Source organism: Plasmopara halstedii, assembly GCF_900000015.1.
Source record: "Plasmopara halstedii genome assembly, contig: Scaffold_614, whole genome shotgun sequence".
Lineage (NCBI taxonomy): Eukaryota > Oomycota > Peronosporomycetes > Peronosporales > Peronosporaceae > Plasmopara > Plasmopara halstedii.
In genome coordinates, this window is record NW_020187532.1 from 87695 (window position 1) to 107445 (window position 19751).

At 46.1% G+C, this 19751-nt stretch overlaps 5 protein-coding genes across 5 annotated transcripts; 2 read left to right on the forward strand and 3 right to left on the reverse strand.

Moving 5' to 3' along the window:
• Positions 1-7387: 7387 nt before the first annotated feature.
• PHALS_12051 (Protein of unknown function DUF2807) lies at positions 7388-8965 on the forward strand (the record flags this gene model as incomplete). Its single annotated transcript, XM_024727520.1, has 1 exon — positions 7388-8965. The coding sequence occupies one exon, from the start codon at positions 7388-7390 to the stop codon at positions 8963-8965; it is 1578 nt and encodes a 525-aa protein (XP_024578089.1).
• Positions 8966-9311: 346 nt separating this feature from the next.
• On the reverse strand, positions 9312-10793 carry PHALS_12052 (uncharacterized protein; the record flags this gene model as incomplete). Its single annotated transcript, XM_024727521.1, has 1 exon — positions 9312-10793. One exon carries the CDS (start codon positions 10791-10793, stop codon positions 9312-9314), a length of 1482 nt encoding a protein of 493 aa, XP_024578090.1.
• Positions 10792-11361, forward strand: PHALS_14558 (uncharacterized protein). Its single transcript, XM_024727522.2, has one exon. It carries the CDS (start codon positions 10972-10974, stop codon positions 11176-11178), a length of 207 nt encoding a protein of 68 aa, XP_024578091.1. The 5' UTR covers positions 10792-10971; the 3' UTR covers positions 11179-11361.
• Positions 11362-13756, reverse strand: PHALS_12053 (myb-like dna-binding; the record flags this gene model as incomplete). Its single annotated transcript, XM_024727523.1, has 4 exons — positions 11362-11517; positions 11643-13203; positions 13268-13313; positions 13381-13756. 4 exons carry the CDS (start codon positions 13754-13756, stop codon positions 11362-11364), a joined length of 2139 nt encoding a protein of 712 aa, XP_024578092.1.
• Positions 13757-16354: 2598 nt separating this feature from the next.
• PHALS_12054 (tkl protein kinase) lies at positions 16355-18424 on the reverse strand (the record flags this gene model as incomplete). Its single annotated transcript, XM_024727524.1, has 1 exon — positions 16355-18424. One exon carries the CDS (start codon positions 18422-18424, stop codon positions 16355-16357), a length of 2070 nt encoding a protein of 689 aa, XP_024578093.1.
• Positions 18425-19751: the final 1327 nt, after the last annotated feature.

Genomic DNA, 19751 nt, shown 5'->3' on the forward strand with positions numbered 1-19751 from the left:
TGCGGCAAGATGAACCATCGTGCTCAAACGGCTCACAGAACCACTTCATCCGTGTTGCTTGTCGAGTCCTTCGGCAAGCCAAACTCAAAGTCCGTACTCATGGTCCGCCAACATCCGGTGGGTACCGGCAAACTTGGTCAGCAGCGCCACCGCATTCGGAGAGAGTTTCACCCTCTGACAGTCTCACACGTGCGCACATATGTACTCGTCCACTTGTACAGCTTGGGCCACCAATAGTGGCAACACACCGAAAAGCACGTCTTCTCATGACCATGATGTCCACTAAGTGGGGTGTCTTGGGCCTCATAGAGAATATGGTAGTTGAAATCTACATCGTGAGGGACCACACTTCGTAACGTATCCGTTTGATCGGTGCTATAATACAGCGACCCGTTATTCAACAAATTTCGATGTAATCATGCGTGCAAACGCGCCGACTATTTCTTGTCCGAGTTTCCAAATTCCTCGGTCATGAAAGCCTGTTGCAGTGCTACACACATATTGTCACCAGCGTATGCTGCGCGGATCAACTCCGTCGCTGACGACGTCACCGTCATGACCTGAGCAAGCTCATAGTCCGGTCTGCGTGAAAACGCATCAGCCGAAGCATTCTGCTTTCTGGCTTATAGTTCATCTTGAAGTTATATTCTGCAACGAATGAGAGTCACCTGGCCATCCTCTGTGAGAGGTGAGGACTGAATCGCAGTGCGTAATGACGCGTGATCTGTGTAGATCAGAAACGGTTTGAGCCAAGCAAGTGCACCTTGAATTGACAAGTGCATACTTCATCGCGAGTAATTTCTTGTTGTGGACTGGGTAGTTTCTCTCCGCAGCCGTAAGATGGCCAGATTCGAACGTGATGACCCGATGTTGCTCTGCGTCTGCTTGCAGCAGTGTGCAGCCGATGGCAAAGTCCAAAGCACTTCAGACAACACTAAAAAGACGATTAGGGGTCTGGCAACGCCGGTAATGCTACATGAATTTGGCTGTCTTTGACCCTGTCAATTGCCTCCCGATGCTCGGTATCTCAACAGCACTTCTTATCCTTCTTAAGGAGATTAGACGACGACCGTGCCATTTCCCCATAATTTGCGCTATTCTTGTGAAAGTAGTTGGCCAGGCCAAGCCACTTGCGCAAGTCCTTTTGGTTCTCTGGAATCGGCCAGTCTACAATGGCTTTGACCTCAGTGGGATCTGCTCGAAGACCACTCTTCCCAATAAAGCATCCTGAACAGAGAATTTCTTCAGCGCCGATGATGCACTTATCGGCATTAGCATACAGCTTATTTGTCCGCATGCACTCGAGCATAGTTCTCCAATAGATGATGTGGTTTTCCGCATCCTTCCGTGCCCCACAGGACTGCGGACAACGATGTCGTCGAAAAACATCTGTGCATACGCCCGATGAAGCCCAATCAATTGCGTCACAAGACGATTCAATGTTGCTGGTGCATATGACAGCTCTTTGGGCATCACCAGCCACTCCAAGAGTATCCAGCTCGGAGTACTCACCATTGTCAGGGGAATATCACTCGCTCTCATGAGGAATTGGTAATAATTATCAGCAAAGTCGAGTGCGCTGTACCATGTACAGCCAGCTATATTGTTCTGGAGAGCCGCCTTCCTAGAAATCGACTTTGCTGAAATGGTGGCAGTATTTAGCTTATCATTAGCGTGAACGATACGCCACTTGTCGTTCGGCTTCCGGACACAAAGCGTTGGTGTCGAATGAAGAGACTTGCTCTCACGCACTAATCCTGCGTCGTGCTTCACACATAACAAGGCATCAATGACGCCACACTGCTGTTTGGGCAAGGGCCATTGTCTTGTTACGCAGAATTTGGTTCCCGAAACCCATTTAATCTCATGATGCACACCTCGGTCAGGAGGTAGGAACGATGGCGGGTCTTTGGAGATGAGGTTTTAAAATTCCTTTACCAAGGGATGATACGGATTCGAGGGATACTTCAGGATCGATGATATACTTCGTGCGTTCAACACCCTGTTAGTGTCCTCCAGGACAGCTTTATCCAGAAGCGACGACGAGTTAATCTCCTCGTTCGGTCTAATAATGACCACCTCGACTTGATCGCCTGCCTTCAAGGCACCGCTATACGCTTCGAAGGGCATCTCGTCCAGCTCAAGAAGAGCATCCACGGCGGGAATAGCCTCGAGGTTGAAGTCACCGTCTTCCTCTCCGTCAAACCGTTGACGAGGTTATATAGCTGTGCGATGTCATCTACGGTAGACACACCCTGGGTCAGGGTCGATGCCCTGCGTCTTGCAGATATCATACGGCTTTGCCGTATACTCTCTATAGAGGATTTACGTCGCATCGAGACCAGTGGGAGCACGCACTCGGCGTCGTTCAGTGTCCCCAATTCCTTCTCCATCGGAGCCATAATATAAATAACAACATCCGAGAAAAAGCTGCTATTTTGGAGCCTTCGTCCAGTGGATAGCGTGCTACTCCACGCGTATCACAAGGCCTCGCCCTCGATGCCTCGGAACTCATCCGGTCATACCACTCTTGGCGTTCAGTAACTGCTTTGTAATGTGAGCAGTGCTTAGTGGGTCACGTGCCACTTCACGTGTATCACTGGGGCCTTGCCCTCGATGACTCGGCCCTTGGCCGACTATGCCACTCTTGGGATGCAGCGACTGTTTCAATTTTGAGCAGTGCTGAGTGAGTTACGTGCCACTCCGCGTTCAGCCCGCGAGCTACTCTCGCGACTCCTGTCCAGAACACATTTGGTATTTAACAACTCGGATACTCCGCCATCCAACACATTGACCGTCCCGATCCCGTGCCAGTGCCAGCGCCAACAGCGTTTCTGCTTCCTAGCAGAGGTGGGTTCATGACTCACCAAAGTTCCACCAGGAAATGTGCGTGTAGCGCATAAGGTCTTCGACCTCCAACCAATCCATGGCTCATGGTGTTCCAGCCATGCCATACCAAGGCTAACTTCATACCTTGCATCCAAGTCTAAGCCTAGACAGCATTCCACGCTATCAAATCAAGTAACTTGACATCGAGGTCCACGAGGACCTTCGGCACAGTGACACAAGTTTCCGTCGCTAAGCGAATAATGACTATGACGATGTCACTCGATTTTCTTTGATCGTGGAGCATCGAACATAATTGCCCGACGTCCCGGAATCGATGTCGATTTTCCATAGCTTTTCAAAGCCCTTCACGGTCGCTTTTACGACCAGCAAGCCCGACTTGCACACACATTCCGTGTTCAAGTGCACGCAGCTCTTCGGGGCTGGGCCTTGCTGCCCTCTACCTTGTTAAGGCTCAACAGAACTCAGTTTACCCTTAGTAGGGCGCCACACGCCTACGGAGTGCTCTCGTTCCCCAGCGTCAAATTAGACTGGTTAGAAGCGGGCCGTCAATTCAACGAACCTTGACGCGCCTTGCGCAAGAGACAACCACGGGAGTCTGCACAAAGGAAGCTAAGCTAAGCTCACCGACCTTGCGTTTTTAACAAGAACCAGTACGAGTGTAGCGGATCGCAATACGCTAGCTCCTAGAGTACCCCAAACCTTAACCAAGACAAACACACTCTTCAGGTCAAAAATTGAAACTGTAAATAATTGTTTTATTAGCGGCGGAGCCGCCAATATCTTAATCCTTAGATTACTTGATTAAATAGCAAAACCTAATTAATATGCATAACAATCGGAAATTCTGCCACGCAGTGGCTTCTTGTTACTAGGGTTTGTAGCCACACCACTGTATGATTACACCAAATTGTGTAATACACACCTATGTACGGTCGCATCATCTTGTGCGACCCGCTCTTTCATACAAGGGTACGAGTAACCCCGTTACACTCTCCCACAGAGCGCGGTAGAAAATCTTAGCGATTCTTCCTAAAGTTCACATTTTAAACAAGCTGTTCATTTAGTCGATGGCTCAGAATGGTCATTCGATGTCGTCTCTTACGCTTTAATCTTTGCAATAAGCTGCTCTTTACTCCAAGAAGGCATAGACGCATAATGGCGTCGACGTCTCATCAGCTCCAAGCTGCTAAAAAAGACAACATTTTTCATGACAAAAGCCACTTACAATGCAGTATGCTCTCGTCAAATTCAGTATACACCTGCTTGGCCCTAAGCCTTTTGTGATCTATAGAGATCATGCATCGTTGCGCATCGTGACGCCATTATCACATCAATCACATAAAGTAGCACGATGTTCATGCCGAGAGTACCTTTGCGGTTAGGTGTATGGCAGGTTGGCTGTTGTGGCGGATGCACTTTCGCGTCGCGCAGACTATGAATTGTTGCATGTCACAATTGTGGTATCGCCACTCGATAAGGCGATGCGTACGACGGATGGGTTATACACAATTTGCATTGCGCTGCCGAAAGCCCTGAAATTAATCACTAAGATATCGCTTCATCGAGGCGCACTTTTGCACGCCTGCACTGCTGGGCCCTATAGTAAGGTTTGCTGCATCACAACACTGGTCCAAATGACACCCAGCCTGTAGTGGCTGCAGCGGGGCTGCCGTAGCTCATTCGCTTAAAGGAAGCTAAGCTAAGATTGGTGACCTTCGTTATATACTAAGAACCAGTACGAGTGTAGCGGGTTACAATCCGCTTACTCCAAGAGTAACCACAATCTTGACCCAAGGCAAACAAAGTCTTCCATGCAAAATGTAGACTGCATTTTTGTGGCTTTATTTGCGGCAAACTCATCAAAATTTAAAGCTGTAGTTTTTCGATTAAATAGTAAAATCTAAATAAAATGCATATCTGGCAGTCCAACCATGTACTGACTTCTTGTTATGGTGTGGCCACACCATTGTGTGATTACACCGGCTTATGTAACCGACACCCTTTTATAGTCACACCATCTTCTGTGACCCAGCCTTTAATACCAGGGTGCGTGTATCCCGGTCAAGGTGGTTTCTCATGACGAAGACTACATTGAAAGACTAATGCTCGAGGCACATGTCTCGTTTACCACCTCGGAGGATGAAAGACATACTGCTCGGTTCGCACTATGTGTTGGTGGACAAACGTGTATAAGTGGGTAAGCATATATGTTTGCACGTGAGAATCGTAAATTTTCCCCGTTTGCGGTAGCATATTTGGCCAGTCTACCACTTTTGGCAAAGTGCTGGCGTTCATCAGTATGGACTATTTAGGGCTCTCAGGAGACGCGTCCAGCAATAAAACGTCTGTGCAAAATGACTGATGTCAGCGATAATATGAGCGTTAAGGCTACAGCCAAGCTGTTCTTCGACAAAGTGCCTCGCTAATATTAGCTTGTTGATAGCCCCTGTATCGGACATAGATCCGCATTTTACAGCGAGCTTCTAGTAAACAACTTAAATGCGCTTGAATCCAATTTGGATATGTCAACTGCTGACCATTCGCAAACAGATGAACGAAACGCGTAATTTGCGTTGTCAAAAAATTTTCATTGGAGCACTTACATGGAGAGAGTGGTGCTGAAGCGGGCTCTTGCTCTCAATCAATTTTGCGCTGAATAATGTAGTGTAGGCCTCTACAGGCTTTGTCTCGTTTCATACTGATAATTTGACACCGCAATGAAGTGGCCCAGTCTTATTGGAGGAGGAATTGTCGATCAGAATCAACTTGCTGATATGCCTGGTTACAAATCGCATTAAAATTAATGAGTTCAGCTCAATAAGATCAAGCGTCATGCATAGGACATGCGATGCTACGGCTGAGAGCCGATACAAACAGATGCAACACGCCAATAACATAGGCAGGCGGAACACACGTGAATATATTTTGGGAGCATAAGTGTTATCGAGCTCCATCAGCCCATTTATGTATACGCTGTCTGCGGTTTGGGAGCAAGTTACGACCACACTACACCAGGCCGTTCACGATCGTAGCGAATAAGCGATGAGATACTTGCAAAGTCCTGAAGCGACTGTAAACTTATTCAACTCCTTAAAGGCAGTACTGAGGCTCTTCACAACCCCGCCCTTTCGAACCACTCGGACTTTAAGAGCCCTATTGCAGACGAATTGACGTCTCCACCCCCTATAGCCAGCTATCCATTGCTTTTACTATGGAGAGGTACCGAGATCGCTTACGGTCTGTCGCACCTTCGGTCTTTACAATCCTTCGAGAAAGGTCAGGGTCGATCGTCGCAGCGGACTCCCAACTTGTAGAAAGCAATGGGGTTCGTGGTCACATAGACCCTTGGTTGGCAGCAATTACACCTTTTTCATGGGATTGGGCAGTGCTGTTAACATCAGGAACTTAAGGCGATGGGTTGTCACTTGGCGTTCTCGGTATGAGCGGAAGGACCGCACGTATGAGCACGAAGGAGCTCGGCTCTAGTGCTGCGAGCAACCTTGAGCGACTTAGAAGCTTTTAATGACGACGTTATTTGACAACAGTGAGAGTAGCATTTGCGTTTGCAGTTAAGCAAGCTGGACGACTTTAGCCAGTTTCAGTTCATCTGGACATTATCGTGAGCTCTAATGCGGGGTGTCAGAACACTTTTCGCCGATGGAAATGGACACGAAGCCCGAGCTTGGTGTCCTCCAAAACAGCTTCATCCAGAACTTGTGTGGCGCAGTGAGAATCTTCTCGCTTGGCCGTTTGCTGCCGAGTGAGGTTGGAGATATCGGGCAGGACTCAGAAAGTCATTGGGACCATTCTCATCGGAGAATACCTCGGCCAACTCACCAAGAATTCCTTAAGCGCGTCCGCCGCAAAGACCACGCTATTACGGAGGCTCGTTTAGCCATTAATTTAATGCACAGGTGTAGACTTCCGGTGTAAGAACACTCAGAAGCAGAGAGTGGAGTAAGACTGCAGGGACAGTGGTAGATCTTAGAAAGCTCATTTTTTGCGTAGGGTTCTTTAGAAGACAAAATAAATGGGAAAGCTGGCCTAAGCGGGTGAGAGTACTGTAGTTTTGTGTACATAATCTCACGTATTCAATACAATTGTATTGATAGCACTACGGTACAACTGTACAAAATTCACAATTATTAGATACAATTAGTTTCATCATTTAAAAGTACCATCGTAACGACATTCCACTCCAAAAAAGAAGCGGCCTGAGGTTCATTGTGGGCTGCTAACCGCACTCAGAGAAAAGATAGTTGATCCTGAGAAATAATAAAACGCATAATCATTATTGGTCTAACTAGAACTTATTTTCGGTTGTAATAGTAAAGCAAACTATTGAAAGCCATTGAGTCTGCGGAATTTAGACCAATCGAACCTCTGCTAATTAAATTATTTCAGGGCCAAAAATTAGGGTCAATATTTGCAGAGTAAGATATGCATACAATACGAGTATGATTGCAAAATATGTGATTAACAGTTAGTATCTTCCACTACTCATTCGAGAATCTGCTTCATAGACCTCACAAAAGCCATGAAGCTCTCAACTTGCGTGACAGCATTAATTGTTGGCTGCGGAACTTCGAGTGCTTGGACTTTCAATGTGTCGGAGGTGGCACCTCCTGAAGACATCCTTGGCGAGCATCAAACTCTCCAGCGCACCTGGGTAGTTTCTAGCTTCACTCAATTGGAGCAGCTATACCTGGCTGTGCCTGGCCCCGTTTTTGTGGAGTTGGACCCGTCTCTTCTTCCACCGTCGGAAGCTCCAATGAAGGTGCCAAGTACTGATACACCGGGTGTTGTTCCCGGTGTGACCCCTGGTGTCGTGCCTGGCACGGTCCCTGGAGTCATTCCTGGATTTGTACCTGGCGCGACGACTGTTGGATCTAGCGCCGGCTCAGAGTGGAGGGATAGCAGTATGGCGGTCGCAACTATCGAAATACCGACCTCGATGCTGCGCAAACATCGCCATCAAGATGAGAAGAGTGAGGAGGCAGTCGTGGCCAAGATCGTAGTTTCAGGCAACTCATCGGATTTGCTTAATATGTTTCAAGCCGCACCTTTGCATCCTCGCCGAGACGACAGTCTTAAGCTTCATTTGATGAATGAGGATGCATCAGGCGAAGGGTATGTGCAGACAACGATCTATTTGTTCAAAAAAAATTCAGTGCGCCGTGTCACCTCAGCCTTTTCAGGCGACGTCGTTCTAAATGGTGATACGATAGCGCTGGACGACTCCGAAGCTGACATCAAGTTTGCGTGCGTGGGCGACGGTAATTTGTATTTGCAATCCGATTCGAATGCCACGATCGGATCATTAGAAGTGGAAGTCACAGGCAGCGGTCGGGCCCAGCTGACGATTCCTGAAGTCATCCTTGAGAGCTTTTTTAACGTTGAAGTCGCAGGTAACGGTACGGTTGCCCTGTTGGCGGACACCTTCAGGGCCAACGAAGTGAAGACCACGGTAGCTGGGTCTGGTACTATTGTGGTGGAGTCTAGCGACCTGACTTCACAAACGCTCAAGGCCTCAGTATACGGATCAGGAATTTTTAGCTTTTCTACGTCGGGCTGTGTGACCAAGGAGACGCTAACGCTGTCAGGCTCAGGTCAGCTTCTTGTTGGTTCCATCATCGCACGGCAGGCAGACGTGGACGTGTGGGGCAATGGGGAACTACTCGTACAGGTGACCGACAAGCTGACGGTGTCCACATCGGTATGGGGAAAAGTAGGCTACGTGAATGCACCGCCGACTGACATTAAGATCAAGGGCTGGTGGTTCTGGCGCGAGGCTAGCTCTATTGTCTACCCCTCAGCAGTAAACAAAGTTGCGATCTTCGAATCAGCAATTGTTCCCGACAAGAAGCCAGTATACTACTCCGTCGAAACTGCTGAGTCCGCGCTGTCCGATGATCCCGACTTTTCAATTGTTGCGACTAAGCAATCCAGCACAGTTGACATGATGTCGACGTCACTTTCGAGCATACAGCAGGTCAGCGGATCGAGCAGCCTATTTTACGCGTTTATCGGCGTTGGCGTGGTTGTTGTAAATGTAGTGGCTGCGCGTTCATGGGCGATGCGCCGTGTGCACTGGCGCTACACTCCTCTGCTCTGATCTCATATCCTTGAGTTCATTCTACCCGCCAAAAATTTAGGTGGTAGATTGGAATGTTCTAGAATATTTTCAAGATCATAAAGCCATAATCTTCCAGCCTCGTAAACATTCAATGTTTTTATGTTAAAATCACACCTTTTTCATCGGAATCATGTCTGCAAACGACTCCAGTCGAATTGCATTGTCACACAGCTGGTAACAAAAGGCGACTGCTCAAAAAAAATGTTTTGTTTATTTAGCGTTAGGGGTTTGACCAATTCGAGCCCCACTTATCCATATTATTAATGTGGGCCTATAAACAAATATTACATGTAGTTCGATGAGCACTTTAGCAAGGAGCGCGCGGTTAAAGCCCTGACGGCTCAGCCTCAACTTCCTCCTCACTTTTGATCTCGACCTTGTTTGGAAGCTGCGGTGGTTCGTGGTCATCGCACCGCACCATCCATTTGCTCTTTACTGTAATGATATGGCAATTGACTCGCATGATCTTGAGACCCTTAGTGACCTCCAAATCCGCCTGGGTCCAATTGTTACGTTGATCGGGCATCGTGCAAACGTGGCCCACTTTTGGCTGTCCGCATCGCCCGCATTTGTACATCTTTCGATTCATTTCGTCCACGCTCAAATTCTTGGTGCCTGATGAGGAGGCAGAGGAGCTCGCACTGTGTCGTGGCGGTGATCGTTGAGTATTAATGTCAATCATACTTGCGTCTTCCGGGACCGAAAGAAAATTTAAATTCATTTGGGACATATCCATGGACAATCCCGATGAGCGATTAGCTCCACGCCTGCGAGCGGCTGCACGTGGCGGCAAATTGCTTCCAAGTGATGAACGACGACTATGTAGCGAATGAGCAGCACCGCTGGCAATTTGAGGCGGCACTTGAAACTGAGAGTGGTGCGTGCTGACTTGTGGCGGCACAAAAAAATTCGTAGAATCCTGTAACGTTTTAAACGTATCCGGAATAATCTTTTGCGATGATTGTTGTACCTGCATCTGCATCTGTTGCTGCTTATTCTGCTGCGCCAAAACGCGAAACTGGTCCAAATTGTGCAACAAATCTACAGGATTTGAGTGGTGTCTTGAATGGTGATTTGCCGGGCGCTTTCGCTTCAGTTTTAGCTCATTTACTTCATGTTGGATACGCTGGGAGCGGTAAGCCACCGGTGAAGCCTCGACAAAGCTTGAAGAGTTATTTCTGTCTGGTGTTGTCAAATCAGGTACATATTGTTGTTGTTCTTCGGAATTGAGTTCTGACCACGACATCTCCTTCAGAAATTCATCCATCTCTTGAAATGAATCATCCTGCAGCGTCGGCGTGTCGACTAAATGCATGAGATTAGTCATCGGTTCCTGCGGAACCGAGCCAAGTGAGGTCATGGTATGATGCTGAGAAAAAATCATTCGATTGTGGCCCATAATGGGCGGCGTGATGACGCTTGGAGCCATATTTGCCATGCTAAATCCCTGCAAGACGTCCGGGTTCGAACGCACTCGCTTGTGCTTGTGTTGCGGAGCCACGCGGTAACTCGTTCCCTCAGTGAGTGTTCCGTTTGAGTTAAAAACAAAGCTAAGCGGAGATAGTAGATCTTCGCTTTCAGACTTTGACGCCATCATATTAGTAGGAGATGAGCTGGGCACGTCGCTATCAAGCAGCATTTGGTCGTCTGGCATCACGAAACTTCTAGCAACAGAGGTCAGGTTGGGATCGCCATTAGCGCCTCCAGCATTTTTTGATTCTGACACAGAATCGTCTCCTCCACCCTCGAGAAAAGTGTAGTCAAGCGGCAAGCCATCAAACAAGTCAAACGTCAGGGAATCTGTCATTGAGAGCAATTGAGAAATTGCAATTAGGGGAAAATAGAGGGGTGCTTTCAGTATACACTGAAGAAGTCAGCACAAACGAATTGTATACACATACATAATGCTGAACGAAGCGCTGGATTGGATAAAATAGAGAGAGATAAAATCTTTTTTCAAATAATTCAATGTATAAACCGAGCTGATGTCGATCACTTATTTCTCCAATTGTACATGCAATATCTTCAAATACAAATACTTTGCTAGTAAATTATGCAACAAGAAATGCTTATTCAAATATCTGCTAAATCCAATAAAAAGACGCTACAGACTCTTGTTACATGTTGCTCTTACGTATTTAATCATGTATCCGTGGATGCTCAATGATTCAAATGATTTAGTGGTTCATTGAGTGGGTGATGCTCACATACGTATTGATTCCGCGACCTTAGGATCATATCTGTGTTCCTGTCAGCTTAGACCTATTCAAATATTATGTTGAGATCAAAGAGGCTAAATTTCTTAGTGAAAATTCAAGATTCCTTCTGTTTACCAAACAATCAATTAAGAGCAGCATTTACAGCATTTACAGCATTTACAGTGCATGCGTGTGCGGAAACGTCAATGTTGGCGTACTACCAAAGCTTGAGTCGCCAATGGTAAAAGCAACAGCCTCTTCCGGTTGCTGTTCTACAGGCTGGTAGAAACTCGAGTCTAGTTCGCCCCCTCGTGACGGATCTTGCAACAGCGCCTGCAACGCACGCCACGGTCGATCAGCAACCAAATAAAAGTTAATGTGGCTAATGCTCGCAAGTTTGCCGTTTCTGCTCGCACCTTGCCAGCACCAGCAAGTTTTTACGACAGAAATGCACTCACCTGTAGACTTAATGGGCTCAATTGAGATGCGTCTTGTCGCGAATAGGGATCCCACAGAATGGAGCCGTTAGAGCTTACATGTTGAGACCGTCGACTTCGTTGTTGCTGATCAATTTCACCGTTTGCTGCAGGTGTTGAAGGTTGAAGCCACGTGTCACTATTATCCTGCTGGTGGTGGTCGGTCTGATGAACTGGCGACGTATTTGCAAATTTAGGTGTTGATCGTTCGTAATTTCGAGGATCATAGCAATTAGTCGCAACAAAGCCCTGGCCGTTATATTGCTGCGGAGGAACATAAGACTGTTGGGCATAAGCAGCGGCGGCGTAGAGGTTTGCGTCACCACCAGGCGAGTGACCCATGAGCATAGCGCGATTTGGCTGGTACGATTCAACCTTGAGATCCTCTGTCAACATGGCAACGTGGCTAATGTGCCGACCTTGTTGCATTTGCTGCAGCATTTTTTCGTGAAGACGCATTTGCTGCATATGCTGTTGTTGGTCAAGCTGTTGTACGGCTTCGGCATTATTGTGCACCTGAAGATGTTGCTGTTGCTGCAATAGTTGCAACTGTCGCTGTCTCATAAGTGCCGAATTGTGGTAATCCATTGCCGCATGTTGAGCAGCAGCTTGTGCTTGTTGCTGGTTTTTCTTGTGCTGAGCGTGCGATGCTGCAGCCTTGCTTGGGTTCTGTTTGAGTGATTTCCAGCGAATCTTGACAGAATCTTCGGTACGTCCTTTTAAAAGTTGAGCAATCTGTGACCACTTATTACCAAGCCGCGCCTGTGCAGTGAGGATCACAGAATCTTCTTCTTCGGTGTAAGGGCCTTTATTAATAGCTGGATCCAGGTGGTTCTTCCATCGTTCACGACACTGTTTCGGTGTGCGTCCCGGTATACGCTCTGCGATTTGACCCCAATTGTTGCATCCCTGTGTCACAAGATACTCAAGAACTTGATCCTCTTCGAAAGACCAATGACCTTTCACAAGACCGGGTTTCAGAACCTTGCGCCAGCGCTGCAAACACTGCGCATGATTTCGACCAGGCACGAGTTCGGCGATCGCCTTCCAATTTTTCTCTCCGTGGACACGAACGCTTTCTCGAAGGGCTGCATCCTGACTTTTCGTCCATCGTTTGGTTGTAGGGGCTTCGGGATTTTCCCCATTCTCAGTGTTTTCATCAAATCTTTCGACATTGAAGCTTGATGAAGCCTCTGGTGTGCTTGCATCATGACGGGTACGCTGTGTGGGCTTTTGCTCGCCTTCAATAAGCGCATGAGTGCTCTGAGGACGATCTCGCTTTGACGCTGTGTTCTGTTCTTGTGTAGCAGTTGTTGCGCTCTTATCACCTATCGTAAATCCCTTTTTGTTGATCTCCAGTTCACGAAGATTCTTTTCGGAATCTCCAATGTGTGAATTACTAAGTAACCGTCCAACGAGAGAAATGTCTTCCTTAGAAATTACAACTGACGATGAAGAAAGTGAGCGACCAGTAACGACTCCATCTGCATTTGGCATTCCGGCCAACTGTTGTGAAGTCAGTTTATGACCATCATTATCTGCACTACACTCATGACAAGAAGTGCGTCACACTACTAGCATCATTTTAATGAAAAGACTTAACATACCTATCAGGACCAATGACTGCATTCAATGAATGAAACTTGTTAACAGCTACACATAGTGCACAAGTCTCAATAATTACATGTTCACTATAGTGCTAAAATTTTTTGTCACTTACCAGTAAGTGCATGCTTACGCCTTAAGTAAGTCTCCATATTCTGCTCCTCTTGCGCACGATCTTCCGCCAATTTGGCTTCCTGTGCAATAAATTTTTTGCGCAAATTCAAAATAAACTTCTTTTTGCCGTCAACAGTGGACTCGGCCATGGCTTTTATCACGCGAAATTGTTTCTCATCCCGTAGGCGGTCAACGTAGCGACAAAGCTCAGCACTTTCGCTTGGTGAGAGGCCGCTTAGCGCCATAAGGAAGAGCCGCGACGCCTCCGCAGGTAGTGATTGTAATAGTTGTGCTAGTAGATCGCCAAAACTGTCAGCACCCACCATATCTGTGGGTGGAGCTGGCTCTGGCTGATTGTCGGTGGACGTGTCCGCCATGAGTTACAAAGAGCGAATAAAGAGTGGACAGTCCTTCTACTATGCAAATTGCTTTTTGCCAGCGGTCGCTTTCCCCCGGTCACCCCTTCCCCTGAAATTGCGAATCATATATACATGTGAAAAATACTTCTGCGAAATTTAAATTTTGGACCTGCAACCGTTTCCAAAATAGATGCCCCGTCACTTTCGCTTTAAACTAAACGGGCGTTGGAAAACGTATGGTGCTTTTGCTGTTTGAAGGCGGTCATCCCGCTGGACGCAACTGTGACTCAAGACAAAAAGCGCTTCCGCCAAAGATTTTTTTCCGAGCTTTTACCCATGAGCGCCTTGGTTTTGTACGGAACAAACTTCTTTTTTGCACAAACAGTCATTCCTAAAAATTATGCCTTTTAAATTGTTGAAGAATTTCTCTGCCTCAACACAATCATTAGTAGGCATTTTTTAAATATTTTCGTCGCCTCTTTGATGTGATCCTGCGTTTTACCACGCAACATTTGAGCGAAAGAGTTACCAGTAATCGAAAAAGAAGAAATTTTTACTGCCAAAATTGTGGATTGCTGATCCCACGAGCTAGTAGAAGTAATTTTAGGATTGCTTCCCTGGCGCTGTTACACATGTGCAGACCGACACTATACTACAAGCTTACACTCGCGTTTTCCTATAGCCACGACCCGTAAATTTGGCGATTGCTCGTTCGAGAGGCGCACCTCCGTTGCGTGATGCGATTGATTACCTGCTCTACTTGGATCACAAATCTATTTTAGGAGGAGCAATAATCTAATTATGAGAAGTTCTTCAGGTTTTTGCCCAAATTTTAATTTGCGCTGCCCATTTAGAGACGATATTTCCGTCAGCGACATTGAAGAAGAATGTTGTCGATATGACACAACCTTGATATCAAGCCTGCGGGTGCGAATAAGGCTTTATGAATCTCGCTGCGGCCGTGCTGCTGACACATCCTTTGCTCAATCACTGTGGCCAAAACTGTCTACCATTCAGACTATGGCCTATCATGTCGGCCAAGCGAATGTGCTATATTTTGTGTATAGCACCTTTTTAGTGCAATTAGTCTACATCTGCCGAACGGTGCAGCCAAGGGCTCCACGCTTTTAAAAAAATTGTCACTAGTTGGGATGTCACTTCCGCTGTGCGTCTATTCCCCTCGCCAAGACTGCGCTGAGACCGTTTGGCTTAGTCGATTTAAAGGGTATCTTTTTCTAGTTTGATTTAATGTCAGCCGATGCTTTGATACCTTCGTAAAAGTTGTTTTCGATTTGGCAGCCAGTCTATTAGCATCAAGAGTACGAATGATTAGGGCACGTCCATTGTCTTTTGATCGAAGTCATTCTCTTTGCTTGTACAACGTGCGTAGAAGTCGATCCTTTCGATTGAACGCAACTTTAACATACTTTCGATTCAAGCGTTTGTACGTGCAGGCGCTTTTTCAGATTTGCTTGCGTTCAATTCTCATGCTCAGACCCGTCTTTCAAAGCCGTCATCGTGATCTTGTAGGATTTTAAGTAGAAAAGATAAATTGCTTCGGAGACGAAAAATAGAATTCGTCTCGGGCACGAAGAGTAATGAAAACTTCGCAAGATTTGCAAATTTTCGCAAATTCGCGTCATTAGCAATACATTTTCTCTGTTGCAGATTACGGGTAATCCCGATAGTACAACGCCAGCGTCAATTTACTCGTTCCAAGATCTAATCGCGCTTTGCTAGGTACTAACCGAAAGGATATATTTTAAGTGTAGCTTTTGAGGCCTCTTAGCAGAACTTGGACGCCACCGTACATCACTTGCTGTGAGCACGTCCATGCCCGAAATAAGCAAACGATTTTTAAGGCCGCACATATGACTACTGGAGCTCTAGGAAAATGTCAATGGTTGGTTCTTTGCAGGCAACTCATATTCATATGTGCAACTTCAGATAGTATAAGAAAGAAAGCTTTGACCTGCTTCTGCAAACTCTTCACGTGCACAGTTACAGCACTTAAGCTCGTTGCTTAAGCACAAAAACGTATTTTGGTAAAATAGCACATGCTAAAATATTATGGGTTGCACAATCGGCTTCAGCCACGGTTTCTCATGGCGCCGAATTAGCCTCGGCATTACAGCGCGGTAGTTGATATGGGAAATATATTACAAATGTAGTTGTTCCATTAAGCCGTTTCCGTCAGGACATGTTGACAATTTGCCGGTGTTGTCTATGCCGACCATTTCTGTCACAGATCTTTCTTTTCGTTGCCATCACACACAGCATCGACAGCTTCGACATCACTGGCAAACTCGTCACCGAAAGCTATAGTTGTTAGCACGGCAAACACTCTGCCGGACGGCAGAATGTATACTCAGCCCGCTAAGACTAGGTAGGACACACACTCTGTGACTTGAGTAGTATTTTCGTTAGGTGATTTATCGAATATTTCGGCTATGCCAAAAACATGCGAGTTATATTTTGGAATTTATTGTGTCCTTATTCAATTCATTGATGCAGTGCAATTGTTTCTTACATGTAACTTTACACAGGACATTATTGAGAGCTGTACGTCGAGAGATACAAGCATAATCAGACATTTCATCGTGTTATCAATTCTACCTATTTTGTTGCACTTGTACGAGAGCGTGAAGGGACATCACCTGCTATCGGAGCTGTCGCATCATTACTAATTGCTCGGATCTCATCCAGAATGCGAAGCAGATCCTGTTGCATTTGTGCGCTTCTAGGTCTGTGCTTGGGGTTATAGCTCGTACATGCGTTAACGAGCTTGACGATACTTTGGGGGCACCCTGGCGACAATGTAGGCGACAAGGCACCTCTAGCAATAAGTTGCAAAATGTCCGACTCGGGCACAGCGGACCGATTTGCTTGCAATAAATCTGAGAACGGCAACTCATGTGAATCTACCTCAGCAACGAGAATTCCAAAAGAGTAAACGTCGCTTGCATCTGGATACGTCGCACAAGTCTCACGGCCTAAAAGAGCTTCAGGCGATATCCAGCGACCGGAACCCACTATACTGTACGACGTGAGCTCTTGATCCGTGAAACCATCAGACCTACTGTCTATTCCAAAATCACTCAATTTAGCACGCAGTGAATCATTCAGCAGTACGTTCCGAGAATTGCAATTACCATGCACCGAATGGGGGAGTACAGAGTGAATGTAAAGCAGCGCGCTACTTACATCTAGCAACATTTGAACTTTAGAAACTGTCCATTTGCCACTGTGAGTGACTGCAGTTCGACGAAGCCACTGTCGAAGATCACCTTGAGTCATATATTCTGTGATAGCGACCAAGTTCGTTCCGCGCGACCAGGCAACGCCGATAAATGACACGACTTGCGGGTGATTTAGTTGAGCTTGACGCTTAACTTCGCTCTTCAGTTTATCTCTCGTGCCACATGTTGAAGATCGCCGACCAGAATTTTCTTTGGGCGGCAGAAATTTTGCCACCACAAATGTTTTTTCTGATGAGCCTACCACCGCCTGTTCATTTGATGCCAAAGACGCCAGCCAAATTTCATGAGGATTTATGGTAGTCGTCACACTTTGTTTACGCAACGTCTGGCGCTTCTCATCAGTCGGTACGTTCAGCCACTTAAGCAATTTTAGACGATGAAAATTCAGTCGCCACTGTTGCAATTCTTCGTCCACCCAAAAGTCAGCGTTTTCAGTACCGAAAAAAAACGATTTTTTTTCTTTTCGATGCGCACGTTGAACTGGACTGACAGTTGGTGAAGTGGTCGATACGTTGGCCGTAGAACGCTCTTGTTCATTTATGTCCACAACTTTTGAGTTGGTGACGGGTGAAACGTCACTGTTACTATCGCGATGACTCGCTCTCGCAAACGAGATGTAGAGAACAACTTTATACAGAAAGTAGATGAATGGCAATGCCATACTGATCAGCACAAGAGTCGGCGTATCCTGCTCAGAAGTCTTAACTTCATCCTCTTGAAAAGTTGTGTCATCTTCTTCACTATTAAAAAATACCGAGTCCACGTGCGTCTGCAATTGCCGAGTCACTGTGGCTTCTTCATCAGGCATAATACACACATTGAAGCCACCTAGTCTTCGGATGCGGCCTCGTAAGACTGTGCATTTTGACATTCCTTCTTCATCTATTTCATCCTGATGAATACTCCCGTCTGACAATCGTGATCTCAGCACCTGAAATTGTCGCTCACTGAGTTCCATCAGTATCTGTGTCTCATCAGATAGTGAATTGTTTTTGAGCACAAGCGACTTAAGCTCCGAGAGGGACATGATCCACGCGATAGAAAATTGGTTAAAGACACAGTTTACAAATTGTAAGTGGGTAACTGAGTGTGGCATAAGCGGTAACGGGGAATCGGTAAAATCTAAGCCAGCGAATGAGACCGCAGTCAGATGCTTGCCTGTCCAAGGGTGGACGTCATTAAATACCACGCGCGTCTTGTTTCCTATTATCTCCAATGTCTCCACCCACGGCAAGAGTACCACGGTATCAAAGTAATAGATCGGCGCGTCTTGTAGCACCACACGCCAATCGGCTTTGACTGTTTTCTCGAGTGGAAATGTGCATTCTCCATTCTGTAGACACGATGCAGCATCTAGAGCGCAGCGAGCGGAGCATTTTGTGCTTGTCTTCCGCTCCTTCGCGGCAGTGCAACACCAAGAGATCATGAACGACAAGATAAGAAAAATCGCGCGTTTTCTCCGATGACGCTGCATACTAATGATATAGAGACTAAATGAGTCTCGAAGTAAGCACTGATTACACAAACATATGGCAACCATGAGACCAGAGACTACGTGAGCATCTAAACTAAATTTGTGATCAGTACAGTTCGAGCTTTTACTTTTAATTAAAACACCGCGTTTAGAAAAAGATCAGACTGATACAGGTTCCACAGCCACAAAATCGGTCAAGTGTGGAGATGAAAAGGTAGTCGCTAGCGTGGATTTGCTGATTGGGTGTTTCCCTCCAAATTTCTAGTCGTATTGTTTGATTGAGATCAACAGATTGTAAATCGGTATATTGCGTACCAGCATTCTGTCATGACTTAGTAACAGAGTGGGACGATGGCATCGTCAAAGATGCAAACTTTTTGAATTCCGACACCCACCTGCTAAAAAAAAAGGTCGGACTTTAGCAGTTCAGTATTAACAGTCAATCGTAGAACGGCATTCATTTGTAAAGGATTTGCTTCGCCTTTTTTATTGCTATCGAGTCAGTGCGATTACCTCTTTGTTAGATCGTGTAGATATTTATGAAAAAAAGTATAGAGGACGAGAACTTGCTCAATTTGCTTAAATTGTGCAGTGAACGATACACAATTGATTGATCTCATGTTGTTTATTATCCACGCTTGACAAAATAAGTTGATCGGATTATAGAAGATATAGAGAAGTCCTCTTATGTACTATAAATGTTTTGGGTACAGAAGACATTGGTCTTCCCTTTACTCTACAGTTGTAGCAAGAAATATAAAAGGATATTGCTCGTGGTTACAATATTGCCTTTGATAGCCAACATGTGTAATCCTTACGATTGTTTAACCAAGTGCATGCAAAATAAAGTGGTGCTCAGGCGCTTTCCTGCAAAAATGAGTGACTTAATCTTTTTGATTTTAAACTTCAGACTTAATAAATATATTGACCACTTTATGGCATTCGGAATAGTGACATCTTTAACATCTCATTGAAAATGCGACATTGCTGTTTGTGTGTCTTCCTTTTTTTTCGACTATAAGTTCATGTCGATTATGTGTGGCCTCAAGTTAGCAGTTTTATCAGAGGCGAGACGTATGCCGTCTGATATAAGTAGTCAGGTAAGTGATGTAATTATTTAATTCGCAGTGGCCAGCAAGATCAATACGTGAAATGCCAAATGTGGCAAAGGGATGCAGCCGCAAATGGCGTTATCATAATCTGTACGTTCTAGCTCGCCAGAACCGATCCTGTGGTGCAGTGGTTTACCACTCATTTCAGGACCGGGAGGTCCCGGGTT